This window comes from Temnothorax americanus, unplaced genomic scaffold (assembly GCF_048541705.1).
Source record: "Temnothorax americanus isolate GAGA-0224 unplaced genomic scaffold, ASM4854170v1 Scaffold37, whole genome shotgun sequence".
In the NCBI taxonomy this organism is placed as follows: domain Eukaryota; kingdom Metazoa; phylum Arthropoda; class Insecta; order Hymenoptera; family Formicidae; genus Temnothorax; species Temnothorax americanus.
The window spans coordinates 1,524,297-1,544,119 of record NW_027509515.1 but is presented as its reverse complement, the minus strand read 5'-3'; the positions used below and the strand labels follow the sequence as shown (position 1 = coordinate 1,544,119).

The 19,823-nt window shown below is 46.9% G+C and overlaps 1 protein-coding gene across 1 annotated transcript; it reads left to right on the top strand.

Moving 5' to 3' along the window:
• Positions 1 to 329: 329 nt before the first annotated feature.
• LOC143902008 (MAP kinase-interacting serine/threonine-protein kinase 1) lies at positions 330 to 18,747 on the top strand. Its single transcript, XM_077414689.1, has 5 exons — positions 330 to 1,456; positions 9,703 to 9,837; positions 13,287 to 13,643; positions 13,927 to 14,497; positions 14,602 to 18,747. Exons 1-5 carry the CDS (start codon positions 1,399 to 1,401, stop codon positions 15,053 to 15,055), a joined length of 1,575 nt encoding a protein of 524 aa, XP_077270815.1. The 5' UTR covers positions 330 to 1,398; the 3' UTR covers positions 15,056 to 18,747.
• Positions 18,748 to 19,823: the final 1,076 nt, after the last annotated feature.

Genomic DNA, 19,823 nt, shown 5'->3' with positions numbered 1-19,823 from the left:
ATCTCGAGATATTTGCTGCCGAAATTCGCGTCGCGGATCGAGCGAGAACTCTATATAGAATATAGCTAAACGAGCGTCGCCGTTTGCGTCATCCGTCCTCCCGGAGTCCACGGAGTCCGCGGAGTCCGGGAGCCGTCGCCTCATGCGCGCCGCATGAGAACCACGTTGCCTACGTGACTCGCAGGGCGTCGACGGAGCCTCGTGATTCGCCGGCCGACGGTGGCGAGAGAAAGAGGGAGAGAGACAGAGCGAGAAAGAGCGAGGAGACCGCGGGACGGGCGCGGCGCGGCGGCGGGTCGCCGAGTGTTGGTAAGCAAGCGCGGCCATCTTGTCGAGCTCAGTCGGAAACCAACTGCTGAGCAGTGAGGGACAGTGATGTGGAAGAGAGGCCAGATGTGTTAGACCGGTGGGTTTTTAATGCGCTTCCGAGCCCGATTGCCGCTACGTGCGAGAGGCTGTGCGATAGCGACGACGGAGCCACGACGACCATCGCGGGGCTTTCGCGTGCGAAAACGCCCGGTGTATCCGGTTAAAAACCTTCAGCCGGGTGGGAGCTGCGGAGGAGCGGGGCGGAGAGGCGGAGGCGGCGGCGGCGGCGAGGGAGGAAGAGGAGGCGGCGGAGGTGGCAGTAGTAGCAGCAGCGGTGAAGAGCAGGTCACGGAGAAGGTTCTGGCGAGAGGTTGACAGCGAGAGCTTATAGCTTCTCATCGACGGAAGGGCTTGGCTGCTTGGTTGCGAGAGGAGGAAGACAAACCGGCGAATAAGATCGACGCCGAGGGCGAGAAAGAAAGAGAAAGAGAGAGAGAGAGAGCGGGAGAGAGAGCGGGAGGAGTAAAAAAAGAACCCAGCGCGGAGGATGACCGACCGAGAGAAAGTGCAGTGTCAAAGTCTGTGATAGTATTTATTCAAAAACAACAACATCGTTATCAGGAGCACCTGGTGGACGCGTCATCTTCGTGAGAAAGGAGGACGAGGGAGAGAGCGAGAGAGAAAGAAAGGGATAAGCTTTATATATTTATTTACATCTGTGATATCGACGCTGATATACATCGACACCTTCTTCGCGAGAAAAGAAAGGGACGAAGAGAGAGAGAGAGAGAGAGAGAGAGAGAGGCGAGTGACGTCCAGAGAGAGTAGGAGGGAGAGAGAGAGAAACGTTATAATCACTCCGAAGAAAGATTATATCAGTATCTTAGTGGATAGGGTTTTTTGTATATACGACTGACTCTTTTTTATAATTATTGCTATCGGTGCGAGTTGCGAGAGCGGAGAACGCGCGCTCGGACCGGACGGATCTCTCGACGGTGACCAGCGGTGAGCGGTGAGCCAGAAGATTCTCCGATCTATCTCCCCGGACGATCGTTCGTGTGGGACGGCGAGAGGGACGCGAGAGGAAACATGGTGGAGAAGATTCTGGAGGAGAGAGAGGACGGCACTCAGGAGGCCGGACGAGGAGGTGAGTCGAGTCCCTATGTCTTATCATTGTATTTCTTAACGACGGAATTTAAGAGACACGGCAGTGTCTCGCGCGCCAAATGTATACGCTTCTAAATTTTCCTGCGAAAAAAGTTCGGATTTCCTTTTCAAGTATTTGTATAAGATTAATTCGAAGAAGACGATCTTGCCCGTCGAGAAGCCCCACTCTCTTTTTCGGTCCACTCCGGTCGACATCTCGATGACCCCGTTGAGAAAAAGGACCCCCGGATTCTGCTTGTCGCAGGGGGGGGGGAATCTGTCCGCTAAAGAATCACGGGACTATTTCGCATGTGAAATTGACGGTTGTTTCGCCGAACCGGCTAATTGCGGAGTCGGCGGCGGCGGCGGCGACGGCGGCCATTTTCGCCGGTCGATGCGTAACGACCCGGTAACGGGTGCCGGGGCGAACGCTCTTTCGCGATTTGCGTTTTCACCGTTGTCACGGGGCGAAACGGAGAGGAGAGGAGGGGGACGATTGACGGGATTTCACGCTCGCTTGGCGATTCGCTTTTCGTCGCGGAAAATTCGCGCCGCGAATACCGAATCGGCCGGCCGTGGCGACGTGGGAGGAGCGAGCGACGGAGAGAACTTTCTAGAAGCCGGCACCCGAGCGTCGCGCGGCCCGGCAATTAAACGATGGATCGGTTCTGTTTCTCATGCGCGTATGTGTGTGACCGATCAATTTTCTTATACGCTTATGTTTGGAATGCTGTATATTCGAGTTTGTCTGGATAGACCGTAAGAAACCGGCGTGCTCGTTCCGCGGCCGCGACGAAAACGGACGGGCAGCGATTCAATAACGTGTCCCAGCGATTTAAAACTTCGACGGAAGTCCGACTCGCGCAAGCCACGGGGACAGATTTCGTCACGCCGCGTGACGAATCGCGACACGTATAACAAACGGGCTTCTATTTGAAGCTTATCGACGAGTATTTGTCGCAACGATGATTCCGTACGCGCGCGTGTACGTCGTTTTTTTCGTGGTCGTTTCCGCTCCGATTGAGATTCTGCGCGTCTCGATGCAGCCGTCATTGACTTTGTCGTCAACAAAAGCGATGTACCAAGGCTGCGTTCCGATATTCCCCGATACCAGGAGGAGTCTGAGAGTCTACCGGCGTACGTGACGTAAATTATAGATTTTCAGTCCTGGCAGGGAATATCGGAACGTAGCTCGAGTAGAGGTTTATTTACATTTCACACCGTTTATCGTTTAACGTCACGAGATCAACGATATACGCGTTCGCCTCTGTTTACGCGAACCCCTTTCCCGTGAATTTCCTTCTTCCGTCAGTTTGTCGATCGAGCGAGAGCCGGCCCGCTAATTATACCGCGGCCGAGTCGCTTCGTTACACGTCTAAAAGTGGAAACCTGGGAAAAAACCCCGAGGCTGGCGCCACGTCCACGAATTGTGCAACTCCCCGCATCGACGGCATAATAAAGCAAGACGCGCGGTTATAGCGTCCGAAATAACAGGGATGACGAAACAAACGCGTGTTTCGCATAATCATCTCGGCAAATCTTCAGCCGCCTCCTCCTCTTCCTCCTCCTCGCCCCCGCCCGTTCATTGACGCGGTCGGGTCCGTTTAACGGCGCACACGTGCGCATGTTACATATCAGTAATCGTAATCATCGCGCATCCGCAAATTCTCCTTATCCAAGCGAAAAAGGAGGAAACAGAAAATGAGAGGCGAGGAAATAGGATCGGGGGTATATAAATACGAGACTGCCGAATTCTTTATTTCCGTCCGCATCTGCGATATATAGCGCTATTTCGCCGCGCTCGCGGATCGAATCTCGCTGAATCTAATCCCGTTTGACGCGACGATTTGGCGCCAATGTATTCCGCGAACTCGGGGAGTATTTTGGGGCGGCGGGAGAGAAGCTCCGCGACGCACCGAGCATTTTGCAACGTCGCTTCCGACGCGCCACGCGGCGCGTCGTTGGCACGACGGATTTTCGAGCGGATAGAGAGGGGTTGGGGGGAGAGGGGGGACAAGTGGGTTAGTCGGTATATGAGGTTTCGAGAGAGAGAGAGAGAGAGAGTGAGAGAGAGAAGGGTGGTTTCGGGGTTCTCGGCACCGGCACGGGTTCGTGCGACGCGAAGGGAGAACGCGATTCGAGTCGGTTATAGGGCGACCCAAACAAAGAACGAAGGGAGGAAGGGTCCCGGGGCCGCGCATGTCAACTCGGCGCGCTTTTAAAGGGAAACGCGCACGTCACCTATACGTGGAACAAAAGAGTCCCGGCATGTATCCGCGGTTTTATACGGCCGTTTTTCCCGTTCGATCGCCGAACCGAAGCGAGAAGCGACGCGACGCGCAAGCCGGACGCGAGAAAGCGGGTGTTCGGCGACGAATAAAGAGAGGACCGAGGAACACGTTATCGTGAAGGGACGCGTGCGTGAAGGAACGCGAGATGAGTGGGACGGACAAAGGCGAGGGGTACGGGCGACCAAATATATAACCGTTGACTCCGCGGACAGAAGCGCGACAAGTGCAGCCGCGATTTGACGAGTTTAACGAAACGGGATCTCTCTGTCCTCCTGGACTCGCTGCCACATATCGCGCGGACGGGTCGCCCGCGGACAATTACGAAAAGATCTTAAGCCGGGTCCACATTATCGAGCAGAACCGCGAGCCGAACTTCGCCGCGAACCGATGCTCGAGCCGACAAAGTTCGCGGCGAAGTTCGGCTCGCGGTTCGGCTCGATAATGTGGACTCGGCTTAGGATCTGAAATGGACGAGTGTTAAGGCCGGTTTTCACACGCAATGATTGGTGGCGCCAGGCCGCGCCAGTCGACTAATGCCAGTAAAAATGCAAGTGTAAACACTTGATGCAAACTGGCGCTAGTAATGTGGCGTTTACTGGCGGTTATTGGCCAAAGCATATAACCTCAAAATTTGAGGTTATATGGTTGTTGTCATTTACTGTGTGTTTAATAAATGTTAAATATTTTCCATATTATACGCCAATCACTGTGTAAACACTTGTGAGTTTGCCAGTTGGTTCTGGCGCCAATGAATGCCAGTCAGTTGGCGCCACCAATCATTGCGTGTGAAAACCGGCCTTTATCCGGCGGATAGACGGAAAACATTGGAGGTGAGCGGCGCGATTCCTTCGTTTCTCCGCGTCACATATGTGCAGCCTCGTGTAACGATAACAACTGGAAAAACGGGAGTCACGCTCCGGCACGTCGCGTGATTGCTCCCCTTTCCGCCCGACCTTTTAATTAGGCGACGACGTTCGCGTGCGAGCGACTATATATACACGTCGCTTTTGCTAGGATTTAATTTATGCGATCGTTAATGACAGCTATTGCGTCTATTGTATATTATACAGAGACACGTCACCTTCCTCCGGAGTTCTCCGGTCGACCCCGAAATGACTTCACTGCGACTCGATATTTCGAACAAAGCTTTCGAGTGGCCACCCGAGACAATTTAAAGTAAACAGAAACTATTTCCTATCGCTCACTCGTTTGTTCAGAGGACGGCCTAGTTAGCCCAGTCAATAGAGACATTTAAATGGAATTAATTCCGGGAAGCAATTTTTTTTTTTACTGTTTTGGAGGATCATGGGTAGTCTAAAACCGGATTTTCGGGATTCTAACCCTGGAGCGTTAGCCGCCATTTTGATTAAAAGGGTGATTTTGTAAATATCTCGCTTATTTTCAACTTTAGAGTGGAAGTGGTAATAAACAAACTTGTAGAACATTCAATACTCTACAATTTTGGTCCTTATCATTTTTCACGTAGGATCGATATTTTGGGTCTTAGACTCAAAAGTGGGGGGTAAAATTTTATTTTTTTTTTTTTATTTTTTGAATTTACTTGGTATAATGAAAAACATCTTTTCCACATCACCACGGGGGTAGAGTTTATGGCGCGCTTATTCAAAAAATAAAAAAAAATAATAAAATTTCACCCCCCCTCCCCACTTTCGAGTCTAAGACCCAAAATATCGATCCTAGGTGAAAAATGATAAGGACCAAAATTGCAGAGTATTAAATTTTCTACAAGTTTGGTTATCACCACTTTCACTCTAAAGTTGAAAATAAGCGAGATATTTACAAAATCACCCTTTTAATCAAAATGGCGGCTAACGCTTCAGGGTTAGAATCCCGAAAATCCGGTTTTAGACTACCCATGACCCTCCAAAACAGTCAAAGAAAAAAAATCGCTTCCCGGAATTAATTCCATTTCAGCGGCTTTTTCGGGCTCTATTGACTGGGCTAAGTTACATTTTCGGTGAGTGCGGCTTGCGCTTCTCGTGCCTGTTTGCTTTTTCAATCTGATAGATTACGAAGCTCTTTGCTCTATTGGCGTTTCGCACCGATGTTTCTCTCGCACGATTTACGCAAGAAGAATTACCCCCGTGACGATTTTTCGCGCGTAATCAGCAGCGCCCGCACGCGCGCGCGGGCGCTCGCGGATAGAACACTATCGTACGCGCATATCTCGCGTAAGAGATGGCGGCGTTCCTTTTCTGTGCCAGTCATTGAACTCGTAGTTGTCGGTCGTTGTGCGGCGTCGGTGGCGACCGGCGAGGCAATACGAAAATACATTCGCTGCGCCCACCGAAATTATGATCGCGCGTGAGAATATACGAGCGGGCCGCAACGTGTTGAAATTTAACATCTGATACGAGATCGGACAAAGGGTTCTTCGAAAAAGTGTCGATTTTCCGGAGAAAAAGAGAGAAAGGGGGAAAGATGAAACGGAGCTTGACGCGTGGCAATTTTCGGGAGAGACAGAGCGACGCGAAGCTCCCGCTGCGATTCGCTTATTTTTGGATAATCGTGAAACCCGAGTCTACCCGAGGCTCTTGACGTTTTGTTAACTAATTGTCTCCGCGCGACAAGACACTTTCCGAGTGAACACTCGAGTCGACCGAGTCTCCTAAGAAACGTGACGATTAAAACGAGTCCTCGCCGCGATTAGGTGACTCTTCGTTTCGCCACGCCGAGCCCGAGCCTGGCCTGAACTATATTTGTCAACGATTAACGCAGTCATCGGTCGCGTGAGTTAAATATAACTCGCGTGCGCCCGCGATCGAATCGCCTCGAGCGACACACGGCAATTTGCAAGCTGTCTCGTGGTTCCAATTCGATGACGCTTCTCCGCTTTGTCGTTATCTCGACATTCTGGACTCGCGATCCCCGCGGAAAAATCTCGGGAGTCAGTCTCATCGAAGACAATGAGAGAGAGGAGTCGACCGGCCTACAGTTACGCGGTTATTCGTTCCCGATCCGGCTCTGATTTCTCCTCGACCCACACGCGAACGGCCCGTAAACGTGTCCGTTCATTCTCGAAGGAGTGGCACGGAGTCGGTGTTCTCCTCGCGCACGCCGGTTATACTTTGTTATTCATCGCTGTGGTGTATCGCGAGCGAACGTCGTCGCCGCGGGCGACGTCCTCGCCCACGCGCGCATCTCTCTTCCGCGTCGACCGAAAGACCTCGTCTCGCGGTTTACCGCCGCGATTTTGCCCACCGCGCACCGCGTCATCTCGACCGTCGTCGTATTGTCACGCTTCTTAAAGAGGTCGATTGAAATTCTTTGAAGGAGACTTATTGGCCGCTCGTTAAACGTGCTTGACTGACTCTCTGAAATTTCTGATAATTCTTAGTCCTTATGCGATCCAAACCGGACCGTTTCGCAAACGAGCGAGGATCAAGTATTTCGTTCTGAACTATATTCAATCAGCTGGTTTAATGTGAATCAAGGAATTTTTGTTACTTGGAGAGAGAGAGAGAGAGGAATTTATGGAGACTCTCTAAAAATAGTTTGCCGATTATAATCGCGTGTGCAGATTTAAATGCAAAAAATTATGCGAAATATGTTATAGCAACGAGTCCAATTGGATGTAGAACTGTAAAGGGTCCTACTTCGTAGTCTATAATTAAAATACGTATTTTTTTTACCAATTTCTGTCCCTTCGTAATCGACTACATATTCCTTTGTACTCTTAAAATATCAAAGCGATGAAAGTCTCATATTGACAATATGCTCATTAACCTTTAGAGGGCGGGGGTGGTCGAAATATCAACCACCCAAATAACACAAACTATTTGATGTTTTCAGGCAAAATTTGGTGTGTTGAGAATAAGGGAAAAATAGTAAAAAAAAAAAAAAAAATTTCCGCTTTCTAAAGGTTAATGTGTATTACATTTAATATTTATTATAATATATATGCTTATTATATTATTACATATAATAAGTTTATTATACATATGTATAATAGGTAAACAATGTAACTTGCGCGCGATTAAGTCGAGGGATCTTTTATTAGCGTGAACAATTTATTTTAGTCCGCGAAAGTGTATTCGAGCTCGGCGGAGACAACGGTCGCGGAAACATCGTCGCGGGAGATACCTACAGCGTGACTTCCTCCCCCTCCCCCCCGCCTCGGCCGGCGATATACATCTCGCGTAAATACCTGCTGCCGTCGTATATCTCTCGTTAACATACGCGGATCGTGAATCGCGTACCGGTCTCTCCCGGAGCTGCGCCTTCGCGAGTGAACTTTCCCAGCAGAGCGGAGAGAAACAGAGAGGGAAACGCCGAACTGCCGGCGGCACGACGCGACGACACGGCTCGTATCGGCGAACACGGTCCCATTTTTAGCGGTTGAATTAGAAAGTGGCGAGGACAGTGGAGAACCTATACCTACGGTGTGTATACGTGCGGTAGGACCAAGCTGCGCGAAATCAAACCGCCGCTCGTTGTCGCGACGCCGACATTGTATAGGCTTTAAAAAAAAAGCGGATTTCACTTCCGAGAAATTTTTTACTCCGGACTTAATCAACCGTCGCACGATTGTTAAGACGTCGAAGATCGATCGTTTGTATGTACAAACGGTGTCGCTTGTAAAAGTAAAGAGATCGATGGCCGTCTGGTCTGAATCTCACGAGTGCTCGGCCCATCGGATTATTCCGGAGCGTGTACTACACGTGTCCGAAACACGCAACGGAGAAACTACCAGAGGTTTCGAGAAGCTATACCATTGTTGTGTCGAAGGGAGGAAGCGTACGAGGGGGAATTATTCCCATCTTCATTTACCCCCGGCTCTAAATCGATTGCGCGTATATACGCTTCCCCCATCCCCGCCGGGCACAAAAGTTCGCGGTCCTCCTCTATTATATAATCGCGGCACCCCTGTAGAACCCCGGGATTTTCCCCTTCTCTGTCCGGCGTGTTTTATTACACGGGGGGAGGGAAAGTATCCCGGGTGGGATATTCGGCCCAGGAAGGGACGACGAAACGCAGCAATTTTCAGTAATATTTCTCTCCCGCTTAATTATTATCCCATCATTTTTTTTACGATCCACCTTACCTACCCACGATTTTTGGGTCTCCAGTTTCCATTGAGCGACTCGTGGACCGAATTTTACGATCGGCATTGTAAAAGAACGTAGAAGGCGTAATTTTATGACGCGTTGGAAATAGCCGGGTGACACGTCAACGTCTATACTGCATGGGTGATAATTATAACGATGCGCGGACATTTTAAACCTTCGACTAACGAGAGCGTGGTTATTCATAAAGGCAACGTATCCCGATGAATGCAAAGGTTTACCCCCCTTGTTACGCGGCGCGGGAATCTTTTTTCGTAACGGTTCTTTTTTTTTTTAAACTGCAGGAAAAATTTTTGTTGTATATTTATGGCGATGGGTCAAACTATATGCATCCGGCGACGAAAATTATCACTGGTGGTAACGGGCGGGAAACTCGAGGAGAGAAGAGGATGACTAACGGCGGCGGCGTCGCGCGATGATAGCGAGAACGTCGATAAGCTCGCAATAATAAACGGCGATAACGCGAAACGCGCGGGGTCCGCGTTACGTGTGGTAGGCCACGAGCTACTTTATCCGCAAATAAACACGCTCGTTGCGCAACTGCGTTTTCGGTACCTCGTGTTTTACGCCCGTGCCGTGCATATTCACGCTGAAAAATTACTTCGCTGTTATTTTTAGATATCGCGCGCGGCGCCTTTGTCTCGTTCATTCGGGTCAGAGTCTTCGTTCACGTTAATCGCGTTGAAAAATAAACTGAGCTAGGCTAACAGGAGACTCCAAGTTCTACGATGTGTTCGCGAAATATGAATCTTATATGGAATATGTCCATTGAAGCCCATGTCGCGTAAAAGACGCATCGACGAGAGACGCGGCGGATCAATCGACGAATTTTGCGACCTCGGATTGACAAAGGACTATATTTATTTCAGGCGATGGCACCTGCCGGGACGTAGCTTCGACGGGGGAGTCCATGAGCGCGGTGCAGGCCCGTCAGGAGGAGGCGAGACGCAAGAGGCGCAGGAAGAGACGCTCCGGCTCCTCCGTGGTGTCCTCCTGCTTCCAAGGTAAATTCGCACAGATCGACGAGTGAGAGGGTGCAAGAGAAACGTTTTGACGTTGTCCGCGAAAGAGATTCGTGCGACCGCTTCCGGATCCTATAATCCGCGAGACGGGAGAGAGAAAGAAACAGCGATGAAGGAGGGAGAGGGAGGAGGTGCGAGCGGAAGTCGGGGTAGAACCGGCCGTGGCTCGATCTTTCGATGCGAGGCCGGATCGCGCGAGCACCCCGTGCGGCTCTCTCTCTCTCTCTCTCTCTCTCTCTCTCTCTCTATCTTGCCCCGGTGTGACTTGCAGTCCTCCTTCGTAGGTATGTGTGACCTTGCCCAAGTTCGGAACGCTCGAGGAACTCGCGCGGGGCGGCGGTAATCGATCGCGCGCAGGCGACCTGGAATTTTGCGCGCCGTTTGTTTATAAACACCGGAAGTTCGCTCCGACCCCCTCCCGCCGCGCGCGCCGCTATATTTCCGTGGCCGGGTACCTCGGAGAATAGACCGGAGTAAAACAATAGTCCATGCAGGCTCTTCTCCCCCTTTTCCTCTCTCTTTCTCCGGGAGAAGAGCCTTGGGCAGATTACTTATCTGTTTAACGAGTCCATTATGTCCCGTTGATGTAATCGGGCGAAGAAACGTCGGTATTTATAGTCTCTCGCGAGACTTGCGCGAGATGCGCTTTTTTTTACGCCCTTAAGTTAGTAAACTGGTTGAAGCGCGAAGAACGCGGGATCGGAATTAATCCGGAGTTGCGCAGCTGGCAAATACGGTTATTCGGCCACGGAGTCGCTCGCTCGATCGATACGACGCGCGGCCCACAGAGAGCCACGAATTCGTCGTACGTGTTTTCGGTACGAGAAGCGTCGGCGTCGGTTCAGCTCGACTCTCGAGGACGATTCGCATTTTAGCGTTTTGCAATTTGTAAATAATTATGTTTTGTAATTATTCGTGAGCAATTGTTTGCGAACAAATTGATCAATATTGATATTTTGATATAGGCGGAATAATTAATCTTCTTAACCAACTGATTGAATAATTGATTATTGAAGAAGAGATAAAAAATTGCGACGTATTCCTTATCGTACATTCCTTTTAATCTTATTCGATCATTAGCGTGGATAATATTACGAAAAATTTCGATAAATATGTTTGGTATATATAAAATATAAACGATTGGAATTAAAGAAATTAACAATAATGAAATAAGTGAAACAGGACTGTTATGATATATAATCAGTTAGATATAAGAACATCATTTGTGATTCGGACTGAATCTTGATAGCCTAATAATAATATTGTATGAATTTTGTATATACTTGTGTATATATATACTTTTAATAAAAAATAAAATAAAAGTTGCATGGATATTTTTTTAAATAAAATGTATTGTACGAAAATAACGTTGTTAAAAAATAATTTGGGAAAGTTTGTAATAAAGACAAGTAGTGTATGTTTGTAATTTGATATTTACAGTTCAGTAATTCAATGAATGTTAAGAATTTCAATCACTGCAACGTCACAAAAAATACTGATCTCGTTTTAAATAAACGTGGAGAATCAAGTTCGCAATCTTGGCCGGTTGCGTCATTGCATGTGATCGATTCGCGAGCTCGGCTCGGTTCGAGAAGCTTCCACTCCGCTCTAAGACCGTATATACCATACGATTAAAGTCGATGGAACGGTCTGTCGAGGAGAGAGTCCGCCTTGTTTATAAAATTGTCGTCGCGAGTATATATCTGCCGGCGAATCGCCTGAAAATTATCAAGAGACAATTTCCTCGAGGACACCTCGTCTGTGTCGTTATCGAGCGATCGGCGACCCTTCGCGCGCGACATTATTTTTCCCTCGGTCGCTAACTGCCAGTGGGTCGATGATCGCGCAATTTTCGAGTCGCTATTTTCGACCGGGCCGCCGTTAAAATTGGCGCAGAACGGCGTAAAGACGTGGAGGCATATTATCGGCCTCTGGTTGCTAGGCGCTGAGCGACGCTGCCATGCGCGGCGTATCCTGACGTATAATATCGGAACGAAAGGTGGGACGGGCGGCGAGGGACGTTGGGGGAGGAAGCGGTGGGTAAACGGAGACGCGGTATAACGTCAGGCGCTCCAACGCGGTAGGGATGGACCGAGGGAGAGACGCGCGAGCGGACGCGCTCGGCGAGGATGAAAAGGAGGAAAGGAGCCGGTGGCTTATAGCCTGGGGCGCGCGGACTTCCGAGAGAGAGGGAAAATTCGGTGTACGTGCGTCGTAGTTCCACGCTACGATCTCGGCCACCCCCTCTCGACCTTGACATTGGCTTGGCCGTTAGAGCAGGACGCGCGCGCACACACACATTGCGCACCGCTCGAGCGTTCCAGGTCCAAGCCTCGGTTTAAACCGAAGATAATTGGGCCTTTCGAGCGTAACAAGCAACCGCGATCAAACGCGATACGCGGATGCTCGGCGTCGAAAAGGTCGGGACGATCGGAACGTTTGAACGTTTCTCCTTTGATGACTCTCGGAGAGTCCGAGAGATACCAAATATTCCGAGATATCCGACACGGCAAGATTAATAATAAAATAATAAAAATTGGCTTGCAGGAGACTCCAGCTGGCGTGAGCCTGCTCCATTCTTGCCGCCTGGAAACCGAACTGAAAGAAAAAGGCGTCTCCGGCCGTTTCGACGCCGATCGCGTCGCGGAGGAAAGCGTCTCTAACGCGCGGCTCTCGAGCGCTCCGATCGATTCGTTCTCGATGTTAGGTCCCCTCTCGTCTTTGCAATGACAACGCGACATACGGTACGACGTAATCACCAATCGCGTGTTCGTAGAGAGCGACGCGCAATTCCATGCCGAATGAGTATCGTGGCGGTGTCGCATCGATTCATCGCGGTGAATCCGTGTCCACACGCGGATTCAAGACGTTGCGATTATACTTACGTTTTTGCTACGATGAGTCTGAAAGTTTCGCAACTTTTTTTTCCACGCGATTATATGTTCGATTCCAGAATACCTTAACATTGCCATAAATATCTGAGCGCTAAGCTAGATGTTTGTGCATCGTGACTCGAAACTACGTCTGACGGGCATCTGTAAATGTTTGAACGCGTAAAAGATTAAGCGTAAGAATAAAAGATTATCGACAAGGATTATGCAATAATAAATTAACCAGTAAAAACATGGTTTTAAATCTTTTTAGTCATGAGACACGATAAAATATATTTCCATCTTACTCGGAAGGGCTTAGCTCGAGGAACAAAGCATTCGTGCGGCTTACTATACTTGCAATAGTACAGCAGATGTGTGAAATGTATGAGAATATGTAAGATGTACAAAGTCAGAAGCATCGAGCGCATTTGTGTTTTTTATTTTCTTCTCTTTTTTTCTGTCAAAGAGATTGCGAGTATGTGTGGGCATATCGATTAGAGTGTCAAACAATCGAGGAACCGATGAGTGCGTAAGGAAAAACTCATGTTGTTGTTACAGAACTGTACAAATTGACCGGAGAAGTTCTTGGAGAGGGTGCTTACGCCTCGGTCCAGACCTGTACGTCCCTCTACACGGACCTCGAGTACGCCGTGAAGATCATTGACAAGATTCCCGGGCACGCGCGTGCCAGGGTGTTTAAGGAAGTCGAAACGTTCCACCATTGCCAGGGCCACCCGAACATCATACAACTGATCGAGTTCTTCGAGGACGAGGAGAAGTTCTATCTTGTGTTTGAGAAGATCAACGGTGGCCAGCTGTTGAACAGGATTCAGGAACGAATTCACTTCACCGAGAGAGAGGCGAGCCAGATCGTCAAAGAGATTGCGAGTGCGCTCGATTTTCTTCATAAGAAAGGTAATTTCGACGAGATGAAGTAATGGCATCGAATTCATATAAATCGATAAGAATCTCTGGGATACGTATAGCTTATTATTCCCAAAACAGATTACAAATTGCCTCGTGCTTTTTTATTCAAAACCTTTAACTCTCCAATCAACCTCTCATAATAGGCATCGGGATCGAACTCGAGATCCTCCGATTATGAGTCGACCGTTCTCACACTGAGCCACGTGTCACTCGACAAGAACTGTTCGGGATTGATCACAATATTTATATTTTTGTATCGTTGTATGTTCAGGTATTGCTCATAGAGATCTCAAGCCCGAGAACCTCTTGTGCGTGTTCCCGGACAAGTTGACGCCGATCAAGGTGTGCGACTTCGATCTTGGATCAGGTATCAAGTTCAACAACTCGCTGTCTAGTCCTGTGGCAACGCCGCAACTTTTGACACCAGTGGGCAGCGCCGAGTTTATGGCGCCGGAAGTGGTCGAGGCTTTCATCGGCGAGGCCAATTATTACGACAAACGATGCGATCTCTGGAGTCTTGGCGTTATTATGTACATTCTCCTCTGCGGTTATCCGCCTTTCTATGGGAACTGTGGCACCGATTGCGGTTGGGGCAGGGGAGAGAATTGTCAGTCCTGTCAAGAGTTGCTTTTTACCAGTATTCAGGAAGGCAGATACGAGTTCCCCGACAAGGAGTGGAGATGCATCTCCGAGGACGCGAAAGATTTGATCAGAGGCTTGCTCGTTAAGGAAGCCCACCAGAGGCTCAGCGCCGATAGTATTTTGAAACATCCCTGGATTAATCCCGGGCCGACTTCCGTCGAAACTGGTGATCGATCACTCACCACGCCTCATATCATAAGGTGGGTATTTACTTGTTATCTCTTTTACGTTTTTTTTTTTTTTTTAATTTATCTTTTAATTGCTTTATTATCGCATATAACGCGCCCGTTACGTTTATCTCCAGGAGGAACAACTCCGCTAGAGAACTCTCAGCGTTCGCTGAGTCCGCAATGGCTGTGAATCGCGTGGTACTTCAGCATTTCTCTCTAAATCTCGAGGAGCTGGCGGAGAACCGGGAGCCCAGACTGTCCACATCGTCGACCGACGACGACAATCATCCGTACGGTCACATATCCGACTCCAGCAGCGAGCTGTCCGAGAACAGCAAGCACCTGACGACGCATTCTTCCAGCGAATTCGACGGCATGCGGCCAAAATCTTGCTCCTTGCACTCCAGCGTCGATTTGAATGACTCCAAGATCATCGGGAAGAATCGCGTCATCGGTAAGGACTCGCAAAATTGGTTTGGGCTATCACCGCCAACCGAGAGTCGTCTGATGCAGCGCCGTTTGAAGGCACGCTCAGACCTGCTCGAACGTCAGACCGGCAAAGCGGTTATTGCGTCTCCGAGTGGCTGAGAGGTCGCTGTAGAACCGATCACTTTTTCTCGCTACAGTATCACTTGTCTCTTTTTAGCTACGTGAAAACGCGAACGATGTACAATACCTTTTCCAATGGCTTAGGAAGCTAACGTAGCATAAGTCGAGTTTCTGATTCTGCGCGGATAATGAGAACGGGCTCAATAATTTACGATAGTGACGACAGCGATAATAATCGAAAAGTATTCGCCGCGAAAAATAATCGAACAGAATATCGTCGTTATCTTCTTTTTTTCTGAACAGTTCTAAGCTTCTTTTGTTTTAAACTTTCCTTTCAACAGGCACTTGGATGGCAACCAGATTGTTTTTATTTCCAATATAAAATCTCTTCGCTCTTCGAATTTATTTCAAATTAATTGGTAACGCAATAGTTATGACTTTAAATAATATAACTATTAAAATTATGTATGAAGAAAAATATGTAAAAAATATATATATATAATAAGGGATTTATATAGAGATTTTTGTTTAGAATATAAATCTTAATCGTAATATAATAATAATAATAATAATAATAATAATGTATGCGCTACAAACGCATTGAAGTGTACCGCGGTACACGAGGACGATATTTATCATAATTGGAACAAGGAGGAAGATAATTATACCACAGTTTGACTTAAATCATCGACGTTGCGCTACGCGCGTGAGTAATTCCTTTCTCGTGTTTCTTGGAAATAAAAGCAAATCTGATTTCATCGAATGCTGTTATCCGCGCTGTGTGTGATCCGTTATTCACACAGTCATATGTTGCATATTGTACAGAGATAGCTACACAACACGCGCATCGAACATTATCATCCCGCAGATATACATACCGAATATACATTCGAATATTTCGTTTATTCACACGTCGACCGTGTTGTGCAAGTAAATCAACATTGTGGATAAGCATCCCGAATGATGATTCGGGAATAGCACGTTACTGCGTCAACTGACGTTGACGGTGGTTTTATTTTTTCGCTACGTAGTAGTGTGTACGTTAAGACACATGCGCGCGTGCGTGTGTAGGACAGATTAAAAAAAAGGAAGGAGAAAAAAGGAAAGTAAAGACCTTCGTGATCGTGATAGTTCGTGCGTCTTTGAACGCACGAATGTCCTATTACGTAAATATTATTTTTATTTTTTTGTTTGCTAAATTTTCTTTAAATTAAAAAAAAAGAAAAAAAAAGAAAAAGATCAACAGACGCAACCGACGTAAGGCGAAAAAAATGTTCCTTTTACTGCTTTTTTTTTATATATTGTTTCATGTATGTTCGAGCCATAATAATATATTCTCGAATCGGAGAGCAAACGGGGTGAGCGTATCTCGGCCCACAGGTGCAGATTAGTTTGCTCATATTAGATTTATAGAAATGCAATAGATCGTAAGGCGGCAAAAGATTTCAAAGCAACATTTGAATATAAAGTTACGCGAAAGTGGATCAAAAAGAGAGCTAGCTCGTTTAAAATTTTTCAGTTGTTAAATTACGGGATATCGTTTATTGATTTACGTGTTAAATATTTTTGTAGAGTTTTATCGCAAAACATTGTTTATACAAAAAATTGTTTTAACGCCAGCCCACCCACGATAATGCTTTATAATACCTTCGAACAAATTATTTGTTTTTTCTATAACTTCGTTCTATTATCATGCACTACGAAACAGTTTGGTTCGAATAGAAATAAACTCGGTCACTTCTTTCTTACTTTATCGTGTGTTTTAAATTAAAAAAAAAAAAGAAGAAAGAAAAAGATACAAAGAAAGAATTTCTTTCATTCGCGTCTTGATGCGGTGGACATATTTTACTCAGGGCAGCTGGGAGACCGCTGCGCACGGTATTCTATACTCGTACAATTTGATGAAAGCGGTGAAGATGGGGAAAGAATGTGAAGAAGCTATCTGTAAGATTTACAAAGTGCAGTCTCTCCGGAATTAACAACGGGGTTATTGGCATTCGCTCTAGGATCTCGAGATCTTCCGTGTAGAAACGTGTAACTTTGGAGGGCTGCGAGTGTAACATGCGTTTATACATTGTAATTGCATCATTGGAGAAACTTTCTTAGAAAGTCATTTGCTTGCTGTAGGATATACGGCGGATATGGCTTTTGTCAACCTCTGTCTTCTTTGTACTTTGTAAGGTAAAGATTTAGAGTTTATAGCGCGCGTGGATGAGATTATATATATGAGAACCCGTGTAAAAAAAAAAAGAAGCTACGATGTGTAGAGATACGGAAAGCAATATATAATGCGAGCTCTCTTGAGAGGAAATATTGGAAGATTAATATATTTATCGGCCTTTTTGCGCAAGGCTAAACAACTTTTTACGTTGTTCCTTAATCAGCTGTAACACGAAATTATATTTCTACCATAAAAAAGCTCATTTTTTCCGCTTGTCTTTCTTATTAATTTGTCCTTGCGCGAAGTTCTATACGATATAACCCACGTTTACACATTTAAGCAATTAAGTGTACCGCTCAGAAAAGCAACAAAATTCTTCATTATCTCTTCTATCGGGTCGTGAAACGAAGAGATTTTTCTTGTATTGATCGTGCGTTTTGGTAAAGTATCAATATAGACTCGAATGTGTAAGTGAATGCCTTTTTTTGTCTTTTTTTTTAGAAAAAGAATATATAATATAAGAGGATATGAAAGTGAAAGTGCGTGAAGAATAAGGTGCCGCGTAAGGAAAAAAATATAAAAGGAAAAGAAGAAAAAAATATACAAATGGCCATAATACACAGATCTGTAAGCGTAACGAATTTAAGATTGTATAATGAAGAGCGAGTATAGATGTACGTGTGCATGCGCGCGTGCGCGCGCGCGCGTGTGTGTGTGTGTGTGTGTGTATTTGTGTGGGCGTGTGTTTGGAAGCATGAAGAGGCGGAAGCGTGCGGAAGAAATTAATTACTAGCCAGCGTAAGTTTGTACCGCTGAGTCATACCGACCGATTATCAGATCGTTGTTTATTTTTATCCTTTTACACGCATCTCTCTACTTTGTACTATCCTGCGCGAGCGGATCGTCCGAATAAATTTTCGTTTACCCGGTTTCACGAGAGTTTGGTACGGTCAACGTAATTGTTTCGATCGCCGAAGATTGGAATTGTGATAACGCTTCATGTGCAGTGGCTGGACCATAACGTTGAATCATATCGGTATAGCGCAGCGGTCGACTGTACATGTGAAACATGCAGAAACATTATCATTCTCATTTTTCTTTCCTTTGTAGTACACGGTAAGCGTTGTAAGTCTTTTTGCCGAGTGGCGAGTTTAACGAAAGAGGAATGTGTAAGGGTGGGAGAGAGAGACGTTGGTGTGTGTGTATGTTTCTTTCGCGTCGTGCCAACGCCGTGGTGCGCGGATGATTTTACGAGGAACGAGTCACGATGCGAGGAGAGAGAGAGAGAGAGAGAGAGAGAGAGAGAGAGAGAGAGAGAGAGCGAGAAAATTTCGTTACACTTTTTTTACAAAAAAAAAACGCGAAAAAAAAAAAACAAAAAATAATCGTCACGTGTCATATACATTTTAAGTGGTACGCATCCCGTTCCTCTCATCTTCTACCCGCACACTCTTCGTCGAGACTTGTCCCGTCGTGAAAATCCGCTTGTCGAGGTAGTATCCGCGCGGTTGACACATATCTTCGAAAAGGAAGGTGCGCATCTCTTCCTTTTTACGAGCGAAAAAAATAACAGAGATATTGTCAAGCACAGGCTGTGTTCGAAATCACGTCACCGGCGATCTTTTGGTTTCGTCGAAACGTTTCTGTTCTGTTAGAGAGGAGGAGGGGGCTATACAATAAGAGTGTGCGGGCGACTCGACAAGAGCTGATTTTTCATCAACTTTTCTTATTCTTGTAATCGTAGTAGGTATATCGATTGAAGGTGGGACAGAGTAAGAGAAAACTGGAGAATGTGTAAATAAGATTTATCTCGTAGCTATAGTGCCTATATCCTAAAAAAAAAAAGCTAGATCGATAGGTAGTTTTCCCCGGTTTTCATCCTACCAATCTTCCTTCCCCATTCGCCCTTTCCCCGCAAAACGCAACGCACGTCCCTCACATTTCCACGACCTCCCGAGGAGTCCCTCGTCCGTCCCCCCTCTCCCCTTCCTCGAAATCGAAACATTCCTCTCCGAATCGACCTCCAGCCGAGCCCTTGCGAACCCTTCTCCTGCCCTCTCCTCTTCCTCCTTCCATCTCTGCGTCACAATTCCTATTTCCACGCGTCCCAAAAAAAATTGTTATAAAACGAGAAAAATGGCCAAAAAATATTTTTTATTTTTCATACCCACTTGTATGTAGAACATATACGATATATTTTTTTGACACGGTTGAGGAAACGGAGCTTGATTGCGAAGAAAGAAGGGAGCCGGCCGTATCGCATTCCCCAGGATCGTTTTTTCCAGATTCCGATTGAAAATGTCCGGGATGCAACGTCAGGGGATGCGATGGCCTCTCTTTCATTCCTTGCGTTTGGTGCGATATCTTACTGCTTAGTATTAGAAGTTTTGTAAAACCGAAGTCGTTCTTCAGTTTTGTGAGAGTGAGAGAGTAAGAGAGAAATAAAGAGAGAGGAAGAGAGAGAGAGAGAGAGAGAGAGAGAGAGAGAGAGAGAAACGTTCGAGAACAAGGGCTGAAGTCCGCTTAACAACGTGCTCACGTACAATTTTCAAAACTGTACTACGCAAAAATATTCGGCACGCTTTCTTTTTCTTAAAGGAAAGAGTATCAAACACCAAGATGTCTTTCCTTTTACCGCGAGATCTA